We start from the raw sequence: 24,977 nt of genomic DNA, 5'->3' as shown, positions 1-24,977 counted from the left end.
CACATGGCCGCGCACGCGTAGAGCCCCCCCCGCCATCCTATTGGCCAGCCCCTTTGCGTGACCAGGGGCGGTTCTTCTGACCCCTCAGCCACCCGAATCGCGCAGGCGTAGTCGGCGCTCGCCGGCCCGGCTCCAGAGGAGCAGGCGCATTGCCCACCCCGGCAAGCCGGCCGGCTGGTGCACAGGCGCAGTCCGGACCCTTTCGGGAACGTTCTGTCTCGCCACAACCTTCTTCTGCAAGGGAAATCCTGTCCGGGTACGGGCCACCCGCAGCCCCGGTCCTTCCCGCCCCGCCGGCCATCGGGCCTTCCCCTGTTTCCGACTCCTGCTGGAGCCCGCGCCCCTCTCCGCACAGCCTATCCCTCTTCTGCAGCCGGCTGCCCGGCCCCCCGTAGTCGGGCCGCGACCTCCCTTCCCCTCAACCCCTTGTTCCGCTCTTTTTTTCTTTTTTCCTCCCCCGAGCTGAGCCACTTCCCGCTAAAAAGAAATGCCTGGAGCCGGCCTCGGAGGCCGGTCCTGCCCGGGGCTCCCCGCGATCTCGGGGGCATGTGGCCTTGAGGAGGGAGCCTTGCTCCATCCTCAAGCGTCTTCTCTGGAGCGGCGGACATGGGCCCTCCGCGCTGGGGGGGGGCATCTCCCCTCGCCCTTCTCCTCCCTGCCCTGGTCCCACTGAGATCGGCTGGCGGTGACGCTGGCCAGGATCTAGCGGGAGAGGACCCGTCTAGGTTAGAGTGGGGCAGGTGATGGTCCTTCGTTTGCTGAGGTGCCGGCCTCGCCTCTTGCAGCTGCCTGGAGCTTCTCATTGAGACGAGTTCTAGCTGTGGGAGCGCAAGGGCAGAACAGACTGCTCCGAACCGCAGGAGAGGGACGGAAGGGGCTGCCAGGAAGATCTTCATCCCTGCAGCGCTGCTGCTAGAGTTAGAAATCTGCTGCCTCTCCTCTCGGTTTCGTTTGATCTCCTGGAGGGGAGAGGTGAGTTGTATTTCCCTCTTGTCGTGCTATAGCAGTGGAGAAAATAGGCTAGAATGCAAGCTGCAGAACTTTTTCAGGATGGCTTCAAGCCCCAGCTGACTACTGGGTTTATTTTACTTGAGACTCAGCCCTGTGAAAAGGCCCACTGATGGAGAAAGAGATTAGCACCGTGTTAACTGCGCGGTTCTCTCTCCTTTGCTGCAGTGCCCACTTTCACCGCTGTCTCCTGCTCTGCCTGCTCCTGCTTTCAGCATGGTAAAGAAGAATACTATCCCCGATGGGTAAGTATTCCTCATACTAAGCAAGAGGCAGGAGCGGGCACAGCCCTGCCCACAGAGAAGGGGCACTGACTGCCCTAGGCGCTTTCTTGTCACAAACATCTTCACCACCTACAGCGAGGTAAGGTAGGTATCTTCTCCAAGACAGGAACAACCCAGCCCTTCATCCCCCAGGTGAGTATAATGCTCCGACCTGCCTGTGAGCACTTCTTCATCAGCCAAAATACAGTCCCTTCTTCCTGACCTTATCGTCAGGTACATACACTGGGGAAATGGGGATTAGCCTATCTTTCTGACTACTCAAATGTTTGCTACCAGGAATGGAGGAAGAGCTGATAAGATGGGAGTAGGTGGTTGCATGCCTGTGAACGTAGAATATTTTTATGGATTCAGGTCCAGAAATATCCTTCGGTTTTGTTTTTAACAGTAGGGACAACAAAAATGCTTAAATAATAAAAATAATAACAAAAGTAATCAAAAAGCCCCAAATGGCATTATACAAGCTTTCCGATGTCTTCATTGGGAGTGCATATGGGGACCACAAAACAGATACAGTTCTATCAGCTCTCCAGCTCCCTACTGGGAAGAAGAAGAAAAAGGAAGTCCAAGTTTAGAAGTTTAACCCATATGTTACTGCTGACATCAGTACAAACTTCTTCGATAGGAGAGTGTGCTGCAGTATAAAAGCATACTGTAATGGGACAAGAACTTGCAGTTTTTATGGTATTTGAGGCAGGGTTGCTGTTGTCGTGGTTTCAGGGGAACCTTCTGAGGAGGAGCAATAAAATACAAAAAGCATGGTTTCCTGCAAAATCTGTTAGCCTAAAAGCAATAAATAGAAACAAAAGTTGAAGAAATTTTCAAAATAACTTCATGAAATTTAGAAGTTTGTTTTCATAGCTGACAAACTCAGAGATTAAAATTAGAATAAAATTTAAGAAAAACTATGTAAGTTTGTCTTTCTCTGAAAGTTTCTATGAAATTTCAGTTAAAAGTTGGACAAAATTGAGCTAACCTGGGTTAGGTTTGAAAGCAGTAATGTAGAAAGCGTGAAAAGAATTAACTGTCCTCATTGGTTTTGACATACTGGGAGATTATTACTGAAACATAGAGAATCAAGTGTTCATTTCTCCCTTCTTTTTTCCCCTTGCATTTGAACTGGAGCTTTCAGGCTACATGCATTTCGCAAGTATAGAAGAAGCAGTGGACTGTACTTTGGCTTCTGTGATTGGAAACAGCTGTGTATCTTTCAAGGGGAGAAACATCTACCGAGGAATAATTGGTTATGAAGTTTGTGCTACCATGTGACAGAGTTCATGATACTTAAGTGCTTTCAGCTTCTCCAGTAACTCACTGTTTGATAATATTAACAAATAAGGCTAGACATCTACAGTATCGGGGTTTTGGCAGTAAAGGGTTTTAAGGAATTGTCAGTCTCCCAATCTCATGCAGCAATATATTGATGTCATCCTTGTGCTAGCACGATATGTTACAATTTTCACTGTGATTAGTTAGTACACCAGGAAAAAAATAGCAGTGAATGCTGGAAGAGGACTTAGGGAAAGCTAATTTTAACCTAGGTGTCCTGCACATGCAGTTTACTGGCCGCAGAAATAGCTGTTGGCAGAATTGAGATTGTGGTCCGCTACTATAGCATAGGGACCAGTCTAGATGGTAGCATACTATGGAAGTACAGCCTCAATCATATCACAGTACTATAACAGCAAGAAATCTAACAGTAACTGTGTTTTTAATGATACTGCAAGAGAAACTTTGCAGTTGACAAACAAAAGAAAGCCGCACTATGTACACATTATCTGTTACTGCCTCAATTCTTTATACAGTTCTTAAAGAGTGTCAATCCAAATTCTGTTCCGCTAATTAAAGCAATAGAGTAACTCTCAGGTTCATTTAAGTTATAAGCAGCTACGACTAGTGTAACTGAACAAGAAATGTTGATTCTCTTTTCAACTGGTCAGCTAAATACTAACACCTTTTATGATATTGTCTGCAACATAATTAAAGTTGCCTTTATGTAAGGGTTGTGCTATAGCATTGCAGAACCTTGCTAGATATCAGCACTTTTGGGTGTATTTAAAGTAATATCAAAGTGATACTAATTTTCCAATGATGCTGCTGGGTCTGTTGGTCTTGCACCTTGTTCTTAGTCCACTGTCACCTAACCCATGTTTGGGTTAGGTGAATGTTTGATCTGATGGTATTTGCACCATTTTTGCTCCAGCAGTGAGAGGAGGGGGTGCACTAGAAGCAAGATATATTCTTCCTGTATTCCTTCATAGCTAGAAGTGTTTCTTTTTTCTCAGTAATACCAGCAGTGGGATCTTTTCATTATAAAGACAAAGCTGAATTATTTCTGCCTATGCACTATAAATGTACTTGTTTAACTGATTTTTTTTTTTTTCCTGTGCAAACTTAAAAGCATCAGCATTTTCATTTAGACAGGATCATTAAATACTGTGCCAGAACTGATTGGGCATGTTCAAAGGTGTATGAGAGAGAAGGGATACCATAAGGTGAGAGTTTATTTGTAAAGTAAAAGTGCCTCATACCATCAGGCATAGAACATTTGCACTTGAAAGTATGGGATGGAGAGAAATTACTTCTTACAATACCCAACTAATGGTAACATAACTGTAAGTGTTGAAGGCCCATATCTTGTGTACAAAACACCACCACAAATATAAAGCTATGCAGTTACTTCCTGACACAGTAAGGAAACATTTCTCCCATGCTTTATATCCACACTGTTTTTTACAAGCTGGGGCTTACTTGTATCCCGCTTACAGGGGATGAAGAAAAGCAAAGTGAGACACTATGTAGTAACAGATGGGTAAGAGCTATATTCCCTTCCTTCTGGTTTTGACCCGTTCAGTATGCATTCTGTCTTGACAGTGTGTCATGGTCTTTGCACAGCTGTCTTTTCTTCAACCGAGTAGTACCGACTGTCTAGAGAGTTACGGAAGCCACTTGGAAAATAATATGGAAAGATACCATAATTACTCTGTATAGGTATTACAGTACAAAGGTTATTATTCCTGTTTTTAGCATATACTAATGTAAACATCAGTTTCATAAGCAGTCTGAAGTGGCTTTAGGCTTTATAAAGACCAGTGTTTGCCATAGAGAGTTTGTAGGATATCTCTTGACAGTTTGCCATGCTCTGTATTTTTGTGTAACTCTGTCATTGAGATCTGACAAACTTAAGACATGAATCTTTCAAATTATTTCCAATTCAGTGGTTCTGTTGTATGGTACCTATGAGTTATTTAGTAGCTCTGTTATGTACATTACAAATGTACATAATATCTTTATATGAAGCATGCTATTTTTCTTCTAAAAAATCATAGAGTAAATAGGTATTTTGCAGTTCATTGATACGTAGTTTTGTATGTTTCAAGACTTACATAAATTTGCTATCATTTTTTCACTTGGGATTTTTTTTGATAGCAAGATGTATGCAAAATATAGCTATTACAGTGCTCTCTGCTTGGATTATTATCTTGGTGTTCAACATACCTTTGAACTTAACTAAAGAGGCTTCAGAATGAACGTTGAGTTTTGCCTTACTCAAATTTGCTGTAAACTTGTCTTTATCATGGGCATTTCTATAATGTGTTTTGTTATCCTGCTTGAAGCTAGAGGCTGCTATGTGGTCCCTGTTGATGATGCTTAGTTGCTTGGTTTTGGAGCCGATTGTTTTCTAAAAGTGTTTTGGGTTTTTTAAATATTTTGTGTGTGTGTGTGGTTTTGGTTTTTTTTTCTTTTATCCTGCAACAGATGCTATTTCACTGGTGGCTGCCATTACAAAGCATATGGCTGCTGGATTCATGGGTTAATCTAGGTCACATATCTTGAAAACTTTTATTGGATACATGAATCTAGTTTCTTTTCTGTTGCTTTACTGAATATATCTGAAATGTTTAAAGAAGAAGATAATGAAACATGCTTAATTTTCATTTCAATTAAAAAGGATAAGCAGAGTAATACACTTCTATGTAAACTAGACTTAAAAATCTCTAACAGATTAGCTGTCTGGAGTCTGTAGTATCAGTAACAATTGTATGTAACAGGAAGTCATTCAAGCATCACAGAAATTTCAGAGGGAAAGGAGATTTTTTTTTTTTTTTTTTTATTTCAACACTTTTTTCAACCAAAACCCAATTCTCTTATTTGGAATGGCAGGTAAAATTCTGCCTGTGGTTTAAGGTGAGTGGTGGTAGTTGGGGAGTGATGAAGACAAACATGATAGGGAAGTGGGAACTGCAAAAGCTAAATAGTAAAATAATTGTTAATTTTTATGTTTTGTTGACCTTCAGGTCTTGATCTGCATGTAGTCCATGGATTGATTACCTGTTTGAAAACTTAGAAAAATAAAGTTGTAATTGAAAATATATTGTGTGCACAACATGTCACTTTTTATTTAGGTACTGTAGTCTCTTAATTTTCTGTTTGAACATGCAAAATTTGGAGGGGTTTGTGGCTTTGGATAAAGTTCAGAAAAAAATTAATTACCATATTAGGCCCATAAGAGTTTGATTCGCAGTTCTTTTTACACACTTCTTGAGATTCTGAAGGGAGTTTGTTTTGTGAAAGGACCAGAAATATCACAGATTTTAAGATGATAGTTCGCTTTATTTATGCTGACCTAGATTATCTGCAATTTGACAATGGTAGTGTTTTGTAGAGAAGTTCTCAGACTTTAGTTTCTTCCTGGATATGCCTTCTTCTGGCAATTATTTGTGTTGGGAAGCTGCAGTGTTTCTTTGAATTTCCATGATTCCATTTTAGATTCTTACCATAGCATCTTTCTAATGTGAATGCCATTGGTTCTGTGGGCAGAGCTATTTGATGAAATGAATTTCATGTCTGTGTCTCAGTAAGACACCACTGCCTCTTTTAGGAAACTCTTCCTGCCATCTTTCCAGCTACTTTATGTCCAGCATGTTTTTAGCTCAAGCTTTAACTACCTTTTAGTCTTCAACAGGAATGATGACAGTGCCAAGTCTTGTGTTAACACCTTTGACTCGTGGATGTCTTCTGTTACTTATGTTCAAGCAGAACACAAATCGTGTCACAATTCTCATTCATTCTTGTTAAAATGTATATTTCAGCCTCTGCTCATGAAAATCCTGCTCCCTTGTCTTTGGTCATTTTTGCCTTTATCTAGACTTCTGTCAGAGTTTTGCTTTCTTTAGTCCGTCACCTATAATTCCCAACCAGATTCCTTTGTCAGCAACAAAACAAATTTGAATTCATTTCCTTAGCTGACCTGTACTTAATCTCAATCTACTGTTTTCTGCTGGTTTTAGTTTGAGATAATTTTTAGTTTTGCAGCAGTATGCTGACATTTCCTTTTTAAATATAATTTTAAAGCTGACATGGAATACCTACCCTTTATATTTTTTTGATGAAGAGTGCCTTCTGTTTGTTTGTTTTCTACCGTAGAAGTATCAGCAGCTTTCAAGTTTCTTGCTTATTATGCAGATTTATTTCTGGAAGGATTTAAACGGCTTTAAATACAGGAGAATAAAAGCCAGAAGTTTATTAACATCTGACAACAAACTGAAATTCTGGTGCATTGTTCTGTCAATCCCTTAATCTGAAAAAAGGTCAGAATTTTTACAAAACCTTTTTTACGTGCTAATGACGGAAAATAAGATTTTTAGGCCTTTTAAAAAAAAATTCTTACTGGCTCCTAATTGCTCATATTTATGATAGTCATGGTTTTCTATGAGAAAGCAGGTTAAAAAATATCTGAATTTCTAATTCATGGCATGTTTTAAGTTGTCTTACTATATAACGTAATTGATCTTTCGTGGTTGGGACTTTTTTACTTCTGCCTTCCTTCAAAATGTTTCTAAACATATAGATATGAATATGGCTGGCTGTCAGATTAAGTCCTACTTTTGTAAAATGTTTCATACATTTTATTGGTAGAGGTAACACCAAAGAATAATTGAACTAGGTGGAAGAAAAAATACTGCATTCATGTTTGGTTTATCTCTATGACAGCATTTGCTGCACTAGTTTCTATATCTCAAGGTACAGTCCATTTTCTAATTGTTTGGAACTGTAACAGCAAAAGCAGGAGTATTTCCTCTTTTTTAAATAAAGGCATGTAATTTCCAGAGTTATATAAATTAGCAAGGGGCAGAAGCTGGTATTAAACCTGACTTTGTCATTAATTTTAACAGTAGTTCAGATTAAATATACATCTAAATAAGGTTCACAGCATTTAGGACCTTTCCAAGATGAAGTGAGTAAAATAAAGTGTGCTCAGATTAGATATCACAGTTTAGCCTGTAGATTTTGTTTAGCTTTTTTTTTTTAACTGAGCACTTCTTGCAACTAAGATATTTCATGATGTTGTGGGGTTTGTTAGCATCGGTAATATTTTCAGGCCTTTTGCATTGTTTGTGATCTTTTCATATGCATATATGTTTGTGAACGATTCATATACAATTTATCTAAAGCTAGAATAAATGGAACATAGTCTGAAATTTTTGTTTCCATAATTTACAGCTAGTATACAATGACCAGTCTCCAAAGTTTACAAGCTTAAAAATTCACTTATGAAGACTTCTCAAGTTAGAATGCTTCTGTAAAACCCAATCTGTAGTTTTTTGAGCAATGCTTTTCAGACTACGGTGATTGAGAATGTGCTCTTTTTTTTTTATCCCTATAATCAACTGTCCTAAGCTAAGGAAATACCTGAAGTAGGAGACGGGTTTTGTTCGCTCCTTGCAATTATGAAGTATAAAGTTCCTGCAGTAATTTAGGATTTAGCGAAAAGATTTTACTTCAAACATCTCTTAGTGATTTAATCTCTAGCTTGCCCTTATACCTTCTCACCTTCAATCAGTCTTCTACATGACAGCTGTTTGTGACAGCCTTCCTAATGATGAGTTACTGCTACTCATTTGTTACTTCATTTGTTGTCCATTAAACTAAGCATTTGTAAGTCTATGCTATAAGTCTTGATTACACTTCTGGTTACCATGCTGTAAGTGTTTCCCTTGTTACTTCCAAGCATCTACGAATGGTAATGTTGGTATTTATATACTATGACAAGAACAATTAGGCATATTTCTTTGAGCATTTTGCTAGCCAACATTTAGTTTTTGTTATGGTCCCATATGGGAATTGTGAACAAAGCAAAATACTTGGCGGTTAGGCTACTTTAAAATGGAGTATTCAGTTTGTTTTATAATTTATGTGGTTTTATGGAAATCAGAAAGGAATCCAAAGGCTGTTGGATGGTCCCTTTAAAGGAAGAGATTAATTTCAGCACAAATTCACAAATTGTAAGTGAATGGGCCCCAGTGTTAAAGACTCTTACAAAAAATATTTTGTATTTTAACAGCTGAGGTGTAAATGGAAGAAGACTATGTAGATTTTAACTCATCCATCTACATCTTCACAGAGGTCATAGAAATAATTTGTCCTCACATGAGGAGAAGAAATAAAAATCCTAAATTTAGTAAGTTACCTCTTTGAAGGTTAAACTAATGTACTGATTAAATTGTTTTCTTCTTCAGGTCAAGCTCTTCATACTTTTTAGAAAACCTGAAATCTCTGAAATCTGATATATTAAGAGCTTTTTTCAGTACAATGTAGAATTTGTGAATGCCAGTTCTTTGTGGGTTTGGAATTACTAGTGTTTTGAGGGTTGTAACAAATTTTCACGTTAGTAGATGATTTTTGCTAAGTTTTGGTGTGATGCAATATTCTCTGTATTTTTCAAAATACAGAAAGTTCAGTCAAGAATGTTTCCTTGAAAAAGCAGTATACTACAGAGTAAACACATTTGCAAAATCTAGCAGCTGTGTATTTTTAATGGAAGCAAATTTTGCATTTTGTTGCCAACTGAGTGATTGATATGCACCTGTGGTAACTTTTTAAAGGTGTCTGATTTAGCCAAGTTGAAAAACTTCCAACTGTAATAGAACAATATTTTTTAACCTGTTGAACCTAACTCATCTACTTTGCTTTACATTGGTGCCACTTGGTTGTAAATGCAACGTCCTACTATTCTGAGGAGAGGAATGTTTTGGAATTTGAAGAAGAATTTTGGAATTTGAAGAAGGAAGAAGACTTTTTTCAAATGTCCTGTCCTGATAATACCTTGAAACCACTTCATGGAATAATTGCAAATTTGGGGATTTAATTATGCTGTATGATAACAGCAATTATTTCTAAGTATTTTCTTTGTGGTGGTGCTCTAAGGAGAATTAAGATTCATTTTATTATGGCTACTGACTTTAGACTTCCAAACAATAAAAATATCTTCTTTTTTAAACTGTGTATTGTGCTAAATAAGCTTCTGCCATGATCAGTGCTGTAGCAATATTCTGTTTATTTTCTTCCAGCATCTTTTAGGCAACCTCCTGTTTGTTATCCCAAAATAATGCTGATCTGTTGGTTTTATTCAAATATATAACAACAAGTTTTTATAGTTCTTCTAAAAAGATCTTAGTTTCTTCATAAAGCAGACAGGCTACTAATGGTAGATGGATTTAAAAAAGTATTTTACTTGCATATCGGGATTGAATTGGTCATATTTTCAAACTCGTGTGCATCAGTTACAATTGCTTGCTTGTGTGGTCACGGAATTTTAGGAACTATTTGATCCTTCTGTTTGGAAATCTGACTGTTAATACATTATGCTAGTAGTTGCATGGCCCACCCTAGGGAAAAAAAAAAAAACTATCATATCTTTCTTACAGAAGTTTGAAATAACTACTCAAAGTATGTGAAATACGGCACTAGATTTGGCTCATATTTGTAAGATAATTCACATAGTTTGAAATAACTTACAATTTTAAAGGAACATAATTTTTATGTGTTTTGTTTTACCACAATTTTAAAAGGAAAATTTTTTTTAAGTTTTTTTATGGAGCTATGGGTGTCGTCTGTTGAATCATGTCATCTGGAGATATTTAACAATAAATATTTCTTTCATTCCAGATGGCGGAGTTTGACACCAGTTGGACAGCCTATACCAGGAACTAGATTTATTGCATTCAAAGTACCTTTAAAAGGGGTATGTATAAAAAGTAGCTACAGATTGGTTCTGTAAAATATGGTACAATGAAGAATAGCATGAATATTCATGCAAACTTAAGAGAAGTTTTATGGGAAAATAATCAGATTTAGCCCTTCTAGTCATTTACTAGTGGCTTTTTTACATAATATTCTATATTTTTCCCCTTTTAAAATTTGTATTTGGTGTTAATCTTTCTATTTATCTTTTAAAGATCATAAAATCTCTATAATCAATCAGCACAATTCATTTGATCACTAGTAAGTGGCCTAAATTCATTATGCTATTTAACATCTTCTAATGACTGTTCTAAGAAAATTGTATGGAAGTGGTTATGATAGTAATAACAATCTAGGCAGCATAATCCAAAATGCAATTTTACAGAACTGAAGCACTCAGTAAAGGATACCAGCCACTGCAGTTCTTCTAAAATTACAGAATTCAGAGTACCAATTTCATAAGCAAAAGTTTAAGTGATCTGGAGGAATGGAGTATATTTAAGAAAGAAGTCTTCATAGATTTATTAATGTCTTGGTGCTTCCTTTAGATAGTTACTAACATGGAGTGCCATCTTAATCTATAAAATAGTCAGATCTTTTAACTCTTTGTGACAATACAAAATGTGAAGGCTGTCTTCTTCAGACTCTTCAGTTCTTTAGTGAATTGAGGAATAGGTCAAATAGTGCAAATTTGTCCTTTTACGTAAGTTAACACAAGTGCTGTATAAATTCTCACATGACCTTGCTTCAGATACACCGGAAGTAAAGGTAAGATCTTTTAAAGTTTAGTGGCTAGATAGAACTTAAGCAGTTAAGAGTAAGTAGTCTGTCTAAGCTGTTGACTACAGATTGCACTCTAGTATTCATGGACACAAAATTTGGTTCTTTGGGTGTATTAGTGCCCATGATGTTTTCAGTCACCATTCAGTTCTGCTTCCTGCAGATCGTTTTACAGCTTTATTGTGATGGTTTGGTTACTTTGACACCAAGGATCTCATATGTGACATTAGTCATGTTCTCCATGGATGGATTGTACAGTCGTGTGTGTTTTTACCAAGACATCAGCGAACAGATCTAGAAGTGAATATGAAATTCAGTAGATTTATAGCTAGATTCTTTGCTATTGGGGTATTTCAGAGAGGATTTTTTTGGTGTCATCAGCTCTTGTAATTCCACTTTATCCAGCACCAATGTTTTGCATAGATGCAGTATTCCAGGCAGGATCGGATCAGTGTATATATTTCCAATTCACTGTCTCTGTCACTCCAGATTTCGGGGAAAGATACATCATTGCTAACTTCACTCTTTTCCTTGCAGCTCCTGTGGTAGTCTTTGCAAAGATCAGAAGTAGTAGTATTAAGTTGGTGGAACAGACCTCTTGAGCAGGTCCTCCTTTGCTCTCTGTTAGGAAATTGATGGTTGGTCATTTCACCCAAAGGGACAAAACATAGTTTCAGTATTTCAAGACTCAAGATTTATCGTTTTAGCAGTAGATATGCTATTAATGAAGGCTTTAAGGTCACAGATTTACTTGCAAGGATTTTGTCTTTCCTTTCAGATCATCATTGTAATGCTAACAGTAACACTGTAGTATAGGTCTGGGCAAGTTCTTCCCCTTGCCATTAGAAGGAGTCTAGAATTGATTCAGATTTCTCACATTCTCAAAGCCCAATTAAACACCTAAATTACTGAATACTCAGCAGGAGTTTCTCAGAGAATTCCAAATATTCAAAACACAGTTTTTCATAACACACGTGACTGTTTACTCAGTCAAGCAGTATGTTTAGAGATGTCTTAGTTTTGTAAATTGTATTCCACCTCAGCTTGTGTGCTTTCATGTAGTCAATGGAAGAATTCTTTAGCATTCTACCATAGACCTTTTGCAGACTCTCACTGCAAAGTTAATAAGTTCAGTTTCAGATTTTACTAAAACTCACTGCTGAAAAGTGATGAGGTAATGAACTTGGGTTCATTTTGTTTGAACCTTAACAACCTCCACTGTTTTTCCAGCAGCGAACCAGTATCTGAAATACATAGGACTGAATCCTTTATATGCTTTCTATCCAACTCTTTTTAGCTCGAGCTTCCTAATCACGTACCAGCTTTGATAGGACTGTCCTGCTGTTTATTCCTTAATTTGGTTTCCTGGTTCTGTTTCTAGATGTGAGATAAATGTGTGCTAGCATCTTAGATTATAATCCATACAGTCAAAAGAAGAAATGGTTATTTACTCTATACCATTTGTGGCTCTAAGAGGTATGTGGTCTGTGGCTGCCTTCTTTTCTATTAGCCTGAGTCCAGTCTCCTTGAATTTCTTGTTGACAAAGGAACTGAGAGGTGATTGAGGCTGCTGCATCTTTTGCCACTGTCCTTATTGCTTGTGGCTGAGCCTGTGTCAAAAGGCTGTCACAGTGGACAAGCGCACCATTTAGAGAAAATCCAGGCTTGCATATATGAGGCATTTTCATACCTAAAGAACACATTTCAAAGAAACACAGCTAGAGTAGGGTGAGTAAGCTTTTTTTCCTATTTTTTTTTCTGTCAAATGAAATTAATTATTCATTAATGCAGCTTTCTCAGTAACCACATCTTAGTCGTACTTAGTATTTCTCAGTGCTAAATGACATGCAAGTGCACTCTGCCAGAGATGAAGCAGGGATAAAAATGTCTCCACATTTGTGGGGAGAAAGTTAAAACCTTTAGAAGAAATTAACTCTTTTATCACAACTTCTCATGGTTTATGTGAAATACACTTAATTTTGTGTTACTCTGCCAGATAAAGTATGTTTGGGGGAAGCTGATTGTGGTGTTTTGCTTCTTGCTGATGTTTAGTTACTTAAAAATCAATACATCCATGCTGCTTTCTGCAAGATCTTTGTGTCTATCGAATTTGTGTTTATAACAATATTTGTTAACATTGTACCAGAGGAAATTCTCACACATTTTCTTGCATTTTCATCTGAATAAGAATAATCAACAAATTCTTGCTTTCTGTTTATTTGGTTCCTTTTATCTGTATAATACATGAATGTGGTTCTGATACTGTAAACATTCCTTCTTGAATACTGATGTTTCCTAGTTCTAATTAAAACAGCTGAATATTACAAATATTTTGTTATTAGAACTTAAAAAGGAAATAAATATTTTCTATTTTCCTTGTAGGCAATTAACCAGAGGCTTACCCCAACCCAGAAATTTACACCGAAAGACTTAATAGCTGCAATGAAAGCCCTAAATGTGGAGCTTGGATTAATTATTGATTTAACATATACCACACGATACTATGAAGTTAAGGTAATATAAACAATAACAAAATAAAAGTTACTTCAACCCTTATTTTGAAGTATTTGCACATTTGCTTACCTTGAATTGGAATAGACAGGTAAGCCATCTAGTCTTATTTTGTGTCTCCAATAGAAACTAAATGTCTTACCACAGAGGAAATAACTTCTCCAGGTAGTTGCATTTGTGGCTTATTTCTGTTATGGTAATTTAGGGTGATGGATGAAGACTTCAGTGACAGGCATCACAGAAAAGGTGCAAAAGACTTGCAGTCTGTATCCTAAAGACATTCTTACTTTTTCCTTCTTTCTAACTGATCTTCTGTGGAATCCACTAAGAAAGTGTACATTTTTAAACTACTTAATCAATTTCAAATTTTTTACTAGTATAATCCCAACAATTGTGATTAGTCAGCCTTCTATTGAAAAGCAGAATAAATAGCAGTGCTATAACTGCATGCTAATATTTGAATGTACATGGGCTGTAAGCATTAAGGGGGTGAATATGAGAGTATATATCTGATTGTGGGTGGGAAAGACAAATATTGCTTATAACTGTAAAATGGGTTAGAATGTAATTACAGGAATCTGCTCTGGTTTAGTTATGTTCTGCCTTATTAGCAGGGATAAGTAAGTCTTCTGTAAAAACGGGTTTTTTTAAGATCAGGTCTTTAAAGTGGAAATGTACATGGTAGTCTATGAGAATATAGAATTGTGTCAAGATTGTTGTCAGTTTCTACTCAGGATTTGAACTGCTGTTTTATATTGGCATTAAAGCTTATTGGCACTTAAGGCTTTTCATCGATGCAAGACTTCATTTTTTTTTTTTTTATTTTTTTTTCCTTGTTTCTAGGATTTACCTAAAAGTGTGCAGTATAAGAAACTTTACACTGTTGGACTTGAAGTCCCCGATAATGCTACTATCCTACAGTTCAAAAAATGGGTCAGAAAATTCCTATGGGAAAATGCAGGAAATGGTAAATATCAGCATCTTCCCCTGTAAAACCTCATACATTGTATTTCAGTGCTAACTGTATCATTTATTAATTTCAATAGATAACTTGCAACACCAGGGGTATCAGACTTCCCATAGCACTTTCTACTTTATTATCATAATAAGATATATTATGTGAACCGCTGCATGTCTTTTTTGCATTCAAAACATGTCTTTAAAAAATTGCTAGTAACTTAAATGCACTTCCTAATAGTATTTGAATATACGTCCAAGTAACTCCAACAAGGCTTTCATCTGTCTGACCCAAACTGTGTACCATCAGCTTAGTGTTGTAGCTGCCAGCCCTTTATGGATGTTCTAAATAGCACAGGGTTTCTCTGGCGACACTAGACACTGATATGTGTAAGGAACTTGAGTCAGTTTAGTCTGCTGTTGGAGTATTTTGATTCATGAGTCATTATTGCCTTCATAGCCTAGAAGTTCTTAAAATCATTTTACTGTCAGTATCAATGTTTCCACAGTGTGGCTCTGCTCTTAGTATTCATGCAGTAGTACAGTTCTTGCTGTATAAGGCGTTTTCTTTCAAAACAAATTTGCATTCACTTTGCTACAGCCTGTTTGTAGCTTTTACCTTCTCACTTTTTTTGCTAGTGATTCTTTGTAGGCTGATTTTAACTGTTTGTCCATCCAATATTGGAGGACCATTCTTTCAAGCTTTTTCATTCCATTTTCTCTGGTTACTTTGGCATTTTCTGTGAGAAGGTAGAGATACTAACTGCCCAAGTGTATAGAGTTTTTGCTGCAGAGCATACCTGTGTTTTCTGCTGGGGGTGATCAACTATTCTGTGAAGGAGACCTGCCCTAAATCTTGGGTATGAGAGCCTGAATTTGAAGTGCTGGGAAAATGAAAAGGTATGAGAAGAAGCCTCTGTCCTTGCTCAGGAAGTTAGTATCTAAGTTCTTCCTTTTTTTTTTTTATTTTTTTTTTTTTGTTGTTTAGGGAAATTACTTAGAGATTATGAGTTTTCTTCTGGTTTTGATCTAGTGATTTTCCTCTAACAAGTCTGTGTTTGAATGTCATTATTTCTGATTCTCAGAAATAATTTGTTCCTGGATGAAGACCTGCGGTTCCAGCTAGAAAAACTATTTTGGCAAGGGTTTATGTAACTTCAGAGTTGGAAAAACTTTAATTTTTATGTTAATTTACTCATTGTAACTTGTCCTCTTGTTTTAGATTACTACTAACATTCCTCAAGATTCTTCTTAAAAATGATTTTTGAGAAGTTGGGGTTTTTTAGTGTCTGAATTGCCAGGACATAATATGGCAATACAACTGTCCTGTGGCAAGCAGTTGTATTTTATATCATTTAAGATTTTGTTAAATTCACATTTTGAAGACTGTCAGTACTTTGTACCTGCTACAACTTTGTTCTTACGACAATTACAGATTTTCTTCGAAAATCTAGCCTAAAACTCTCAGTTAATATATATTTATTAACTACAATTAGTACAGTTTTGACCTTAAGTATTGTTGTTCTCCATCCCAGTTACTGTATTCAGTATCTCAGATCTGGTTTTACACACTGACAAACATCCTACATCCCTTCTCATAAACATTTTTTGTGACCATTATAGTAGCCCGTCCAATATATATCTAACTTCTATTTTAATTTTTCATTAAATATGGGTAAGTAGAATTTTATGAGATAGTATGGATGAGATTTTTATCAGTGCCTCGCATGACCATATTAGCGTTTCCCTATGTCTGTTGGAAATACCTCCTCTGAAACACCCTTACAAGAGTAAGTGATTCTGCTTTTTAGCTTTTAGCTGATTAGTGTAACCTTTCCAAAAAAGACAAGATTTCTTTGGAGGTTACTGGTGCTTCTTTTCTCCATGTATTTCATACTCCTAGACACTCGAGGCATTATGCATATTTTCTCCTTTGTGTAGGTTTTAAAAAAATCTGTAAGTTAAGTTCCTCAATTCTACATTTGTTTGTTTAGATTTGCTTTCAAAAACCATATGTTATTATTTTTCTCCTGTTACTGTAGTTCTGGCTGAGGCCAGCCACTTTACCTGTCAGCATTCCTCTTCCTTTTTCCCTGCATTCTGCAGAGTTAATCTCAGTCTTCACAGGTTTGGAAGTACTGAGCTAACTGCTGCTACAAATCCAGCATAAAGAGGACACAGTGGATGTGTCTGTTGTTTTAAAGGCATGACAGTATAATTTTGTATTTATCATTACTTTCCTAGAAAAGTACCAAGGTTTTTTTGCCTTGTGCTAATTTTTTAGTAATTTGACTTATTAAAGACTGTTTTCCTTTTTGATAGAGAAACTCATTGGTGTTCACTGTACTAATGGAATTAATAGAACTGGCTACCTTATATGTAGGTAAGTGTTGTATAAAGACAGAAATTATTGTTCACAAAAGATAGTGTCCTTATATTAATCTGTAATCCCTTTGGGACGATAATATAATCGTATTTTTCTTCAGGTATCTTATAGATGTTGAAGGCTGGGATCCAGAGGCTGCGATCCAAGGTATTTATACAGTTTGAACTAAGGTACATGTGTAATTCACGGTTTCTACAATTGTATTCATAAATACTACAATTCTGTGTTAGTAACTTTAGAGTTATTTCATGTGCTGTCTTCCATAGAAGATTTTATTTGACTGTTGATTCTCTTTGACCCACGACTTGAGCATTAGCAAATTGACAGCATAGTGGGAATATGTTTCAGCTACTTAATATACTTTTTTCTTTTGCTTTGAAGGGTTTTGACTCATGGGTTACTACCACTGCCAGTTTCAGTTCTTAAAAAATATTGGTATTGTGATGTCAGCTTGCTGAAGTATTAGTATCAAGTTTGAATTGTTTGAAATTCATTATCTCTTGGTGAACAGAAACCTGCCTTTCATGTTTTTGTGGCTCAGTTTGAGCACATTCCATTAGACTTGTATCTCTTTTTCCTTAGCTTTTGGTGATGCTAGAGGTCATCGTATGGATGGTCTTGTGTATCTCACAGATCTCAGAACACAACCAATGAGAAGGTAAAAACAACGAAAGCTTTTAGTTGTATGCTTAACATTTCCAGTATGTCTGCTCGTATTTTTAAAAGTTCACTTCCAGTCATAAGCCAAAATTAACCTTAAACCTTTAATATGCAACTACACATATAAGACTTCAGATAGGAATTACATGAAGTGCAGTGGACTTCATTCACCTTTTGAATTTATATTGTTCAAAAGATTTTTCTAATCTGACAACCATTACTGAGCATTGGTTTACTTCTGTCATACTCTGACAAGTGTATCAAGTTTGTATTCTCATTATAAGCGGAAAGGAGCTGCTGCAAAGATACCTTTAAAAGTTATATGATCTGCCTGCTGCTGTTGGTATGGTAGAGCCAGATATTAAAAAAAATAAAAGATAAAGTACAACAATTTTAGTATTAAAGTATGGGAAAGTGGAAAATTGTTCTGAAACTCCTCTGTTCGTAGTAGTGTGTCCCTGGTATCTAAGAATTTTACACTTATATTCACCTAAGAATATCTAACCTTTACATTTTCTGAAGTTATTTGTACCAATGATATCTTGTAGCAGTAAATTGATTTTAAACTTAAAAACTGATTAGCATCTTTTTAAGTGAATGCCCTTTGTTTTATTGCTACTGTTGTTTCATAGTCTGTGCATGATTAAGTTAGTCCCATGTGAAGACTTTTTAATAGGTATGGTGCTTGTCCGAAATCCCTTAGGATGTTTTTCTAAGCTTAAGAAGTTTAGGTATTCTCTTTTTCCTTGCAGCCTTTCCCCAAATACATTTACAAGATTAAAATTTGCTAAGTTATGAATGTGTAAATTTAATTTCATATGCAAATATTTCTGTCATTTTGAACTGTAGAATTTTATGTGGGTTTTTGGTTTTTTTCTCACTTATTAGTGTGGTTCAAAAAGGGCACTTAATGTGAGATGTATTCATTTTTCTTAGTAACCTTGGAATGGATGTCTGGGATTCGGATGAAGATATTATTCCCCCACCACATGCAATGGAAGGACCTGTAGAGCGGTTCCCAAATGAAGATTTTCAGGGGTAATAGGATGAAACATGGAATGAAAAGCCAAACCAATCACATAGGGGAAAATAGAATTGTTTCTTATTAAAAATACTAGAGACATTCTAAGTTTTAAAAGATTTTATAAATATAACCTACTGATGCAAAATAAATTAATAGAATTTGGTTAAACAGTGAAAAGACGGGGAGGGGGAAGGGAATGTGCACTATTAGAAGTCTGCAAGTAATTAGTTCACTTGGAAAAACCTAGAGTTTTACTGTGCCTGTCCTTTTTTATTTTACAGTAATCTTCAATTTTATTTGGAATCACTGTTTTTGCCTTTTAAACAAGCACTATAGAATTACAATTGAATGTTTGTCACAGCTTCTACTGTGACATTTAAAGTTTTGTAATCTTACTTAGATTCTTAGTAGCTTTGATACAATTTGATACATTTGCAATGTCTTTATATCAGTTCTTGGCTAAAAAAAAAATTTTAATTAATGACTTGTACCTACAATGTTCTGTTCAAGACAAAATCTTCTCCACAGGTCTGGGAAGAGATTAAGAATTTATGATGACCACTCTCACGATGATTTGCAAGGACAGATACAGTTGAGAGATCTTGATTTCATTAATAAGGGACCTGGACAAAGACGAAGACCATTTCATGACCATCAGACTCAAGATGACTTAAGAGCACCAATGCAGATGAGAAACTGGGACTACAACAGGGGACCAGGACAGAGGCAAAGATCCTTTCCTGATCACCAGTTTTATGATGATTATGAAGAAGACATTCAGCTGAAGGACCCAGACTTCAGTAACAAGGGACCCGGACAAAGGTTGAGACCCTTTCATGGACACCAGTTTCATGATGAATTACAGGCAGAGAGACAGTCAAGGGACGCTGAATTTAACAGAGGTCGTGGTCAAAGGCAGAGATCTTTTCCTGACCATCCATCTCATAAGGAGTTGCAGGAAGACAGGCAGTCAAAGGATTTTGATTTTGGTAGCAGGGGCCGTGGCCAGAGACGAAGACCATTCCAAGACCACGAATCTCGTGATGAATTTCAGACTCAGATGCAGATGAAAGAGTTAGACTGTGTCAGCAAAGGTCCTGGCCAAAGACCAAGATCTTTCCATGACTATCAGTCACATGATGACTTACAGTCACAGATGCAATTGGGAGATTTTGAATTTGTTAACAGGGGTGGTGGGCAGAGGTTGAGGCATTTCAATGATCACCAGCCTCGCAATGACTTAAAAACAGAGATGCAACTAAAAGATTATCATAATAAAGGTCCTGGACAAAGGCGAAGACCTTTTCATGACCATCAGCCTTATGATGACATACAGGAACAGACTCAGTTAAAAGATTTTGATTATGGTAATAAAAGCCACGGACAAAGGCCAAGACCTTTTCATGATCATCCAGGTCATGATGACTTGCCACGTGAATGGTGTTCCGACAGGTAAAGCATCTTTGAGCTGTAAGACCACAACTAGAGACTAAAAGTGTAAACCTCAGCAGTCTAAATTAAATGTCAAATTAATTCATTTAAAAAAATAATTTGAAAACAATTTTCCTTTTAAAATCATACATAAATGATCAGTTAATTAACTCTTTATTTTGACATATGGAAGGAGTGGAGTGTTCCATCTTTGAAAGCCAGTGTTTCCTAAATTAGAAGGTTGTGCTTCTTTAAAGCTTGTATGTTTCCTTTATCTTTTAAGAGTCAGCTTGAAACAAAACTCTGCCCTACTTTGCTTTTTTATAGAAACTTAGTTTAGAAAGCAGTCCTCAAGACAGAAGAGGATATGAAATTTTATTTATGCCCTTGGCCAAACAGCAATAAACAGTAATGCAACAAGGAAGTTGGATTTGCATTTTGTTTATTCTATGAATTAATAATTTGTTAGAAATCCCTTTGCTTGTGAACTTGCATTATATTTTCCCAAATACATATATCACTTACTAGTAAACCTACTGGACTCTGGCATAATATTTCACAATATTTTTAATATTTTGGAAAGTATTTCTGGTTTTTAAGTAGATTTTAATTAAAAGTAAAAATATTTCATTTGATAAACACATATTTTCAAAGCTTACAACTGTTGGTACTCTTCTTAACATGCAATTCTTTTGGTTAATTGCAGAAGTCAGTCTTTTTCTTCCCATGAAAATGTACCAGAACCTCATTTTTCCTCATCTCCTTCACTTCACAGAGATTATGGGTCTGATAATGATGACTTTAACAGAAGTTATAGGTAAATATTAGATTTTGTACGCTGTTTTCTGACTTATCTTTATACTCCCTCCATTTTCATAAATATAAATACAAATTAACTGCACAGTGTAAAAATGGATATTAATACTTCTGCTTAAATGCAGCTTAAACCATTGAATCTGAACACAGAGCAAGTAAAGTAGCTGATTTGTGGTCTGTCTATATTGAGTCTGATTATTAAATGGTTTGAGAACCCATGATGTATGTCATTGGCATGACAAGCACAGTTCAGGTACAAAACATGAAAAGCTGTTGTCATAAGCAAAAAAGCAAAATACAAATGCTGTATTTAAATCTTCACTGCTGGCTACAACAAGCTAATGAGTTTTGCTATGAGGAAGGTCAGACACTGGAACAGGTTGTGCAGATCAGCTGTGAAATCACCACATTGTATCCTTTAAGGTACTCAGAACTCAGCCAGATATGGCCCCTGCATAAACTCTCTTAATGAGCAGGTGGCCCTAGGTACTTCCAGAGATCCTTTCCATGCTTAAGTTAATCTATGGTTCACGGGGGGGGGGAGAAGATTCTAAAATTACAAAGATTGTTCTGAATTGGCTTTATACACCACTTACTTTACAAAGCAAGATACTTGAGAATAAAGAGAATCCAAACCAAAAAAATACATATATTGTATATGCATTTGTAGATTCTTCCATATGTATTTTGTAGGAGAGTGATTCTCCAATTGCAGAAGAATTAATACTTATAATATTTGGAGCTATAAATCCAAAGTACATTATTGCCTGTTGAGACTATGTACTAGAGAGCTACTGTTGCATATTATCCAAAAAAAGGAAAACATAGGCTTAGGAACAAAAATAGCCCCTAGGTAAATAAATCCTCAGTAAACAGGGGATAGAAGCAGCACTTGGAAAAAAACATCTTCTAATAGAGTTACTTACTATAAAAATCTGTAATTGTACTCACTAGAATTGAAAAATTAATATAAACAAGTTTGCAACATCCAGTAGGGAGGATTTTAATTTATCGGTAAAAGCAAGAATTAAGAGTCTGAATTGTTCTTTCAAGGTTATGCTACTTTAATTTCTAATGGTGGCCACCAACAGTAAATCAACTGGTCTGTTTCTAAGGTTTTCATTGTTCATATATGTTTTTCTTGCAGTAATCGACCAAGTTGTCCTGAAGACAGTAGGAGAATGCATCCCTCAGATGAATTTAATAGAGGAAAAAACAGATTTGCACCATATTCTTCACGAACAATGCATCCATCTTCATCTGTACACCAAGAAGATAGTTCAGTAGATTATGCAAGAAAACCTTTTCAAGATGAAACTATCAGAGAGATGGAACAAAGCAAAAGATTACCAGTTGTAACAGTTGATTACAATTACGGTCTGCCGTTAGATTATGGACCTGAAGAGCAAGCAGGAGAACATTATGATTTACCTTCAAGAGACCGCTACAACTGGTACTGAATAAAAAAGAATGTTTACTCAGCTTAGACTTACTTTTACACATTTGACTTTGTATGTGGACCAAATTTTATTTTTTTTGCTTCCTCCACATCAGGAAAATGCAAATTTCAGTAGTAGAGAACTGGTCTCTATTGTAAGATTAGCTTCTACTGATGTTTGGTTCTTTAAATTTATTAGGGTATATTTGTTAAAGTGTAGTTGGAGACAAGGTCTCAGTACACAGGGAATTAAAGTAGTCCTTCCTTTTAGTGAAATTGGAATCCTGTACCTTAAAACAAACAACCTTGAGTGACTGTAGTTGTGTCTTTTGTTTTACCTTTCTTTAAAATGTGTGTAATTTCCAGATGCAGAAGTCATAATAAAATACTGCACTACCAGGTAAACTAGCACTGAGATTACAGAAAAATACTATGAATGAAACAGAGTTATGCCCACTTCATCCTTTAATTTGAAAACAGAAGTTTGAATTACTGCTTACAAACTTAGCAGCTTTGTAGTGTAATTCCAGATTTTCTGTACTGTCAGCTGAACTCACCTACTTTTTTTCATAGGTTTTTTCCCAGATTGCTAAGAACACAGATGCAAATGGAGTTTGAATACTCTAAATGTCAGACTTGCTTTTCATTAATCTGAATATCCCATCCTGGTTGTATTTTTTTTTTTATGATCCTATAGGTTATATATGTTTTAGGATAGCCCAGTGCAAGTAACTTTCATAGTTTTCTCAGCAGCACATCAGCTTACCTGTCTCAACTGGCCAAGATCACCAGTGCCTATACACTTAACACCTCTTTGTTTGTCAGTCATATAAGTCTTACTCTCCAATTCTACTTTTTGCTAGTTTCTGTTACAGCACAGCACAGTTAATCAGAGTAGAAGAATAAGCTCTTCAGGTAAGTCACTTTTAAGAGTCATGTATTGAAGTTTCCTCTGAACTGCTGCTTCAGTGGGTATCAAGGAGGTGATGCAACAAACAGCAACCAAATTCATGCCAGCAGCTGCACAGTAGCACCAACAGCTCCTACTGTGGATAAAGAAATCTTAGTTCGTAAGATGGAAAACAGTATTCATGTAATACTTAGGTGAACTTTGAAAATTACATTTTTCATTATTACTACATTTTAATAATATTTGTAAATGCATCACAGTAAATAAGGATAGAGCTAGACCATGATATTAAAATAATTAAAATGAATTTGCTAGATTACTTCAGTCATACAGTTAAGAAACTGCCTCAAAAGCCACATAGCTGTAAAGCATAAAGCAAGAGGGTGTTGGTATACCTTAGAAAACTGAAAAAAAGTGTTCATAGCCAGAACCCACAGACCAGTTTTGCCTTTTAGCAGCAGCATAAAACCCACATTTCTGAATTCATGGTTCTATGACTACTACATAAGGACTAGATTTGAAAAGTGTGGAACATCTGGCAGCTCCTGTTGGTTTGTAACACATGCAAAAAGTTCCTAAAATCATAGGACTCTGGATATAAATTCAAACTGCAGATGCTCCGTTGCCTTTGCAAGTGGTAGAACAACTTCAGCTTTGTTCATTGTACAAAGTAAATAGTTTTCTTGTTTTCACAGCAGCCAGTCAATTGTATTCCCCATTAAATCTCTGATTGTGAGCCTCATTCATGTGGTTTCAGGAACGAAGCTCCCTATATATAAACTGGTTGTGGAACTGAGCACTGAAATGTTAAGAAAAGACATTTGTTCCCTTACTTGGCCTTTTTTAAATTATTTTTTATTTCTTTTAATGAATGGTGGGCTGAGAATCTTTATCTAGGCTTCTTTATTTGGAGAGGAGGAAGGTCTGCAGCATGGGCTACTATATTGCCAGCTTCTTCTCAAAAAAAATAAAACCCCTTCCTGGTATTATCCAGCAGAGAGATAAGAATTAGGGCCTGGCATTACAAGCATTTGATTTTGGTTTGGGTTTTTTTCTTTTATACTATGCATGCAGTTGTTCATGAAGTGAAGAAAGAGAAAACATTTGCTGTTCCTTTTTTTGTTTTGGGGTTTGAATTACATTATTTTAGGCTCGAAGTGACCCTACAGTCAGTCCTTTGTTACATCAGACAGGGGATGATAGGACTCCATGGAGAACTGAAAAAAGCTGGAGTACTGCAAAACTTTAGTGCAATGAAAAACGTGGCATAATAAGTTAGCACTCAGTAGTCAGCATTAGCTGTTACCAGTCCTCTGTCAGTTCACGCAGGACCCTCAGGGTTTAGATACAGTCAGGTTGTGTAATTCCTGTTATGTGATAAAACAAACATCACTTCTGAAACTATGGTGAATTTCTCTTTTCAAGCAAAATTAATAGACATGATGCGTCCACAAATGGCTTTGAGCTGACTATATGAAAATAGCCAAAGTTGGGTTTGTGTTGTTACTATTTTTATATATATATATATATATTTAATACAGAATAAGGCTTTCAACTCCATTGTTCCTTGTGAAATTGCACAGAGCTGAGCCCGTGTAATACATTACAAGCTATTACTGACATTTATCTCAAATTCCACAGCTGAAACATTACTGCATATTCACATGTGTAGTAGTCAATTATTAATTGATCCACATCATGGAGGATGAAATTAAATGCTGTTCGTTTCTTGTATTAGAGTGGCATTCAAA

The 24,977-nt window shown here is 36.4% G+C and overlaps 1 protein-coding gene across 1 annotated transcript; it reads left to right on the top strand.

The window, feature by feature from the left end:
* The first annotated feature begins 88 nt into the window (after positions 1–88).
* LOC136010567 (uncharacterized) lies at positions 89–24,701 on the top strand. Its single transcript, XM_065671953.1, has 13 exons — positions 89–256; positions 786–972; positions 1,177–1,253; positions 10,239–10,314; positions 13,476–13,607; positions 14,448–14,571; positions 16,884–16,944; positions 17,048–17,094; positions 17,530–17,605; positions 18,544–18,645; positions 19,160–20,083; positions 20,769–20,879; positions 22,026–24,701. Exons 3-13 carry the CDS (start codon positions 1,225–1,227, stop codon positions 22,336–22,338), a joined length of 1,995 nt encoding a protein of 664 aa, XP_065528025.1. The 5' UTR covers positions 89–256; positions 786–972; positions 1,177–1,224; the 3' UTR covers positions 22,339–24,701.
* The last annotated feature ends 276 nt before the right edge of the window (positions 24,702–24,977 follow it).

The sequence above is a fragment of the Lathamus discolor genome, chromosome 3 (assembly GCF_037157495.1).
Source record: "Lathamus discolor isolate bLatDis1 chromosome 3, bLatDis1.hap1, whole genome shotgun sequence".
Taxonomy (NCBI): domain Eukaryota; kingdom Metazoa; phylum Chordata; class Aves; order Psittaciformes; family Psittacidae; genus Lathamus; species Lathamus discolor.
The sequence above is the reverse complement of the archived record's forward strand: the minus strand, read 5'-3'. Positions and strand labels throughout refer to the sequence as shown.